Genomic DNA, 6,317 nt, shown 5'->3' with positions numbered 1-6,317 from the left:
CATCTGCTATGACGACTCTGGCATTTAAACCTCACTTAATTCCTTTTTCCATACTTTGAGTTGCCATTCTAGTAGTGAGTTCACACAATCTCCTGGGGTCTTTCTTGGGGTGTTAAATACTGTATCTTGGGAGATAACTCTCAATACTATTAACTTTTCCTTTATTCAATTTTATATTCCATCTCCCCTAATCAAGGCCTTCAGAATTTAGTCCCATGCTTCCCCCTCAGCATCTGCTAGTACATGCTTGCTAGGTCCTATAGCTTCTTCTTGGGGTATTCCCTTTCCTTCCTTCTTCTTAGGCCCAGCACACTCCAGGGAGGTTATGCTGTGACTTAACCCTATATATAGGCCCAGTGGCCAGGATGAGAAGTGGGGCAGATTCTGAAGGAAATACACATCACCTTAAGGGAGAAAGGACACTGCATGTTTAAGTAAGGTGAAGCACTAGCCCTAAATAGGAAGGAGTGGGACACTTCTGAATGCTCAAGGTGTCCAGGGAAATCTGAGGTTACAAGATTTTCAGGAATATCAATCCATAAGTCCCCATCCCATGTGTCAGGATCCCATTCCTTCCTAACTAGAATTGCAGACTTGTCTTGGTTGGGATTTTAACTTTCTCTGAAGCTTGCTTTCAATAAATCCTAGGCCTTGTCCTAATATTTCTCTATCTTCTACCTAGGAAAGAAGAGGGCCTCTTTATATGCTATGAATGAAACTTTCTGGCTTTCACATATAGTATTTAATTGCTGAATAATTTAATTCGGCTTTTCATTATTTTTTTCTAGAAGTCAATCAAGCATAGAAATAGCTATACAATTTTCTGGCCTTCTTTATATTTAATATTTCCCACATATTTCTCAAAAATGTGCTACATAGAACTAGCTAATGCATCACCTTCCACCAGTGCCATCCCAGTTCACCATCACTGAAAACGCTGACAATTCCTCTGCCACCTGTTCCAGGTGCCTATCTACTCCACCTACCATCAGTGATGGGGTCCTCCTTGCCAGCTGGGCAGCAGGTGATTTATCTTCAAAATTTCATCATAGTGTTTGCCTTCCTGAACTACTCCTCATACCAACTGTTGTAGGTTGGCTTCCTGGAGAGCAGACTCAGAGTTCAGCATGGAGAGCTTTTATTAGGGATCTCTTGAGATCAAAATCTGTGGAAGGGAAAAGAAGGAAGCAGGATTGGACAGAGGGAGAAGTTTAGCTGTCCCATTTGAGGCAAGAAGGCCATGTCAATCAGCCATTGGATGGAAGTACCCCAGGAAGAGGGTGACCTTGTGGGAGGTGACTTCCCAGCTGAGACAATTCCTGAAAGGGGATGGCAGCTGAGGGCTGTCTGCTGGCAGCTCTCCTAGCAAATAAATAACAACTTCTTTATTCCCGAAGGAGGATTAGAGCAACAGACTGCCGAATCTACCACAAATGTGACATCATTTTTTCCACTAGATATTTAGTGGCCATTGAATAATAGAATTCAGAACAGTTTTACTTTTTAAATGGTTAAGAAGATTTAAATTTTCAAACATTTACACTTGCATTTATAGCTTTATTTAAATATTTGTTTAAAATTTTAATTTATACCCTCCAAATATCTAGNCCATCTATGTATCTAGACTTCAATATGTGAGCCTCTATTTATAATTTTTCTCTAGTTCCCTGATATACTATTGACAGGTCTGCTTAGCCCAAATCCACCCATTTCATTTTGGTAAGTCATGCAAAAATTTGTGGTGCATATAAAAATCAGAAAATACAGATGAGCAAAAAACAGGTAAAATTGCTCATTAATCTAACACCCATAGGACACTATTAACATTCTCAGAGTATACACCAAAGTTTATATAGGACATAATTTAAATATATTCTTTTACTCTATAAAAAGTATAGCATGTGCTTTTGCAGTCTATTTTTCCCACTTAAGATTAAATGCTGAATGATCACAATTTTCAATAGCTGGAAGATGTTTCAATATGTAGACACACCTTAATTTGTTTAGCCAAGTGCCTATTTTGAGACACTTGGGTCATTCACAGTTTTTCACTCTTTAAAACACCATGAGGATGCACAGCTTTGTACAACCCAATTATTTGATCATTTTCTATAGATAAATTTCTACAAGTGGAATTACTGGGTCAAAGAGCATGTGCATCTTAAAGCCTCTGAAACATGTATCCAAATGGACCTTGTATCAGTGTATGCTCCCACCAGCCCAGTTTGAGCCCCTCCCACCACACCCCCACCACAATCTGGGGTAGGAGAAAGGTGGATATTTTTCAGTATTGATACCAACACCATTCTCAGTGGTTCCATAAAGGCCCTGCCTCAATCAACCTTCTAAAAGAAATCTAATAGAAGCACTAAACATTGTTCTTTCTTCTATTATATTTTCTTATTATTTCAGAATAATATGTAATGTATTTACTTACACAGATACCAGAGTTAGCCAACAAAGAGAATGTTTTCCTATTAAATGCCACCAGGACCCTAAAATAAAATTATCCCTCTATGTATGCCCTCAAGATAAGTTCCATCATTTCTTTGTTCAAAGAGTCTCACTTCCTTCCTCCCCTTGCCATTCCCATGGCCAGTAGTGAAGTCTCACAATTTTATCATCTCATACCTGGACCATGGCAGTAACTTTCAATCTTCAGTGGCCCCTCCTGTCTCCACCCCAACTCTGACCCATTCTGCACACAGATCAGCTACTCTTTACCTTTCATACTCATTCCTTTGGTCACAGAAGGTTTTGGGGTCTCCCAGGGTGGATGGAGTAACATTAAGACACCTCAGTTTAGCAATCAGGGATCCTCCATGAAGGGGCTCACCCAAACTGATGGATTACATTTCCCATCACTCTCCTCACACTTAGAACTCCAAGCAGGCCAGCCTCCTCTCTGGAGCAGGATTCCCACCTCAATGCCTTTCTTCCCACCACTCCTCCCTCCTCCAAATGCTCTCCCACCCCATTTTTATCCTATCCCTCAAGCCCAGCTTATTTAAGTGTCTCCCTCCTCTGTAAAATTTTCCCTGATCACTGTTGCCTGCAGAAGTTTCTGCACTGTTGGGAAGGGTTTGGCCATGATCAGACGCTCGTGGTTTTGTAATATATTTTTCTTTCCATACATCTTACCTTTCCAGATAGATCATAAACTCAAGGACAAAGATGTGTCTCTTTTTTTCTGCTTAAAACACACAACTTTATTGATAACATAAAAAATAAAGCCTCAAATGTATAAACATAAGTCCACACAAAGGACCAAAAATTACCTTAGTTATGAAGAATCAGGTCAGTTTCTGCTCATGAAGCATACTAAAAATATCTTGATCCAGACAAGGTAATAATCAACACATATATTTTCAGTACAAGTTTGAATTCATTTGGTGTTCATAAAGTGATCCAGCTATAGACCATCATAAGTAACATCAGTTTCGAAGTTATGATGCAATTTACAATGTGCATTACCTCCAGGCTGCAAAACCAAAACATTACTCAGATTTGTTTGGAAACATATAACTAATCAGAGTTTGTTTAATAATAGCTCAACTCTTTCTTTCACCTCAGGGTCACTGTATTCTGCTGCTAAGACTCGAAGTTTCTTGGCACATGCTTTGGGTCGTTGGAATATGAAATAAAGGGAGTTTTTACTGAACTTGTCCTGGGTAAATACTTTTGCTCTTCTTTTAAAATGGTAATTTATATTTTCAAATAGTGAAAGAGCTTTAAGAATATTCTCTTTTGTCTCTTTCTTGTTAAAGATATTAATCAGTGATGTTGGTGCATTGGCAATGAGTAAGTCTTTTGTCATAGATGGATTTTTAGAGAAATTCAAAAGCATTCCCAAAATATGGTCTTTAGTTTCTCCACTTCCCACAGTTAACAAACGAAGAAATTCTGAAATATAATTTGTAACCATATGCTGATATTCACTAATAATAGTCAAATGTTTTATCAATCTTAGTCCAGACAGCTGCACATTTGAATTCAAGGGATAGGTAACTGTGTCTTCACATACTTGGTTTAAGTATGTTTTCACCTTCCTATGATTTTCAGCAGCCACTGAGATGTTATTCAGTGCATTTAAAGCCTTCTGCCTAACACTGGGATAGGGATTATTGAGTAAGCTTTCAATAATTGATATTCTACCTGCATTACGAATGACTTCATGGGAAAATGAATAATCGAGACTGTTATATAAAGCATTATTGGCTATTTCATGAATAGAAGGATCTTCAGTCATCTCAATCATGCAAATGAGTTTTTCAAGCTCTCGTGGATCCATATTAGCTTCACGTTTACAGCGACAGGTCCAGGGCTGAGTTTTCTCCTCACACCTGATCTGTTTTCTGAGCTCATCTTCAGGTAGGAAGCAGGACTCACTTTGGTATGGAAATTTCATTTCCGTCCAGATCATGGCTCCTGCCCATGACCCCATTCCTGCCCCAGGGACCATGGATGGATATGTGCCTCTTGACTCAGCTGACTTTTTGGCTTTAGTTTTAGGTGCAGATTTGTCCTCACTTCTGTTCTCATTACTATTCCAGAACCAAGACCTTACATCAGTTCCACCAACAACCTCAAGGTTATCCTTGGCACTGGCCTTATCTCCAGCTCCACACTCAAAATACACATCTCTTTCACTCTTGGATCTGAACTCATTACTCTTCTCACTATCAGCCCAAAACAAGGACCTTAAACTGATCTCCTCAATATCAGGGCTAGAGGCTCTACTTAGCTCATCCTCATCTACTTCCTCAGACAAAATCCAGGATCCCATGCAAGCCTCTTCCTCACCCCCAAGCCTAGACTCTGTAGTGGCTGCATCTCCATCCCAGAGCCAAGACTCCTTCCTAGCCTCTGCCTCAGTCCCAGCCCCGGCCTCAGCCCCCACACAGGAATCCACACAGGCTGCCTCTTCAGATCTGGTCCAGGACCCAATATTGGCCTCTTCTTTAGCCCCTGATCTGGATTCAATACTGGCCTCATTTTTGCCTCCAAGTTTTGACACAATACCAGCCTCTTCCCTTCTCCTGACCCAGGACCCTGTAGTAGTCTCACCTCTAGTCCCAAACCAGGATCTTTCTTTGGCCTCCATCTCAGCACTAACCTGCGGTCTTCCACTGGTCTGGTCACCAGCCCTAGTCCAGGACCCTCCACTTGCCTGGTCCTCAGACCCCAGCCTACATCCTCTACTGGCCTCATTACCCGGCCTCAACCCAGGCCAAGATTTTCCACTAGCCTGATCCCCAGTGCCAGCCTGGGAGACTTCTCCGCTGAACAGGTCCTCAAATCCAGGTTCAGAATAGCTATCAGCCTGATCCCCAGCCCCAGCCCAGGACCTTCCACTGGCTTGACTCCTAGTGCCAGCCCAGGATCCACCACTAGACTGGTCTGCATGCCCTGGATTAGGCCCTCCAACAACCTGGTCCTTGGCACCAGACCAGAACCCTCCTCCACTGGCCTGATCCTCAAATCCAGGTTTGGGACAGCTACTAGCTGGATCTCCAGCCCCAGGCCAAGACCCTCCACTGACCCGACTCCCAGTATCAGCCCAGGAACCACCACTGGATGGGTTCATGGGCCCTAGTCTAGATCTTCCAACAGGCTGGCCACCACCCCCACCCCAGGACCCTCTTGCATTAGCCTGACTCCCACTGCAAGCACAGAACCATCCATTGGACTGATCTTTGGGCCCTGGCCTGGATTCTTCACTGGCCTGGTCCCCAGTGCCAGCCCAGGAATCTCCAATTGACTTGTCCCTGGGACCTAGCCTAGAGCCTCCACCAGCCTGTCCCCCATTGTCAGCCCAAGACCCTCTTCCACTTGCCTCCTCTTCAAATCTAGGCTTTGCCCCACCACCGGCCTGATCACCAAGTACAGCCCAGGACCCTCCATTGCCCTGGTCCACAGCTTCAACCAGGAACCCTCCACTGGCTTGGTCCCCAGAGTCAGCCCAGGACCTTCCACTGGACTGGTCCTGAGGCCCCAACCTGGGCCCTCTACCAGCCTGGCCAACAGCCCTAACCAAAGACTCTTCGTCATTTACCAGATCCTGAAATCTAGGTTTGGACTCACCGCCAGACTGATCACCAGTCCCAACCCAGGAATCCCCACTGGCCTGGTCCACAGTCCCAACCAAGAATCCTCCACTGGCCTGGTTGCCAGTGCTAACCCAGGACCCAACACTCGACTGGTCCACACACCCTGGCCTAGACCCTTTGTTGGCCTGTTCCACAGCCCTAGCCCAGGACCCACCCCCAGAATGGTCCACAGGCCTCATCCTGGACCCTCCACTGGCTTGGTCAACA

General features: G+C 43.8%; 1 protein-coding gene across 1 annotated transcript in view; it reads right to left on the bottom strand.

Moving 5' to 3' along the window:
- Nucleotides 1-3,198: 3,198 nt before the first annotated feature.
- Nucleotides 3,199-6,317, bottom strand: part of ARMCX4 (armadillo repeat containing X-linked 4) — a 9,084-nt gene continuing 5,965 nt past the window's right edge. Inside the window, exon 8 of the mRNA XM_077776443.1 lies at nucleotides 3,199-6,218. Within this exon, the coding sequence (XP_077632569.1) occupies nucleotides 3,530-6,218 (2,689 nt within the window). The 3' untranslated portion in view covers nucleotides 3,199-3,529. The remainder of the gene's footprint in view (nucleotides 6,219-6,317) is intronic.

Source organism: Crocuta crocuta, unplaced genomic scaffold (assembly GCF_008692635.1).
Source record: "Crocuta crocuta isolate KB4526 unplaced genomic scaffold, BGI_CrCroc_1.0 scaffold1529, whole genome shotgun sequence".
Classification (NCBI taxonomy): Eukaryota; Metazoa; Chordata; class Mammalia; order Carnivora; family Hyaenidae; genus Crocuta; species Crocuta crocuta.
This window is presented reverse-complemented; position numbering and strand designations above follow the sequence as displayed.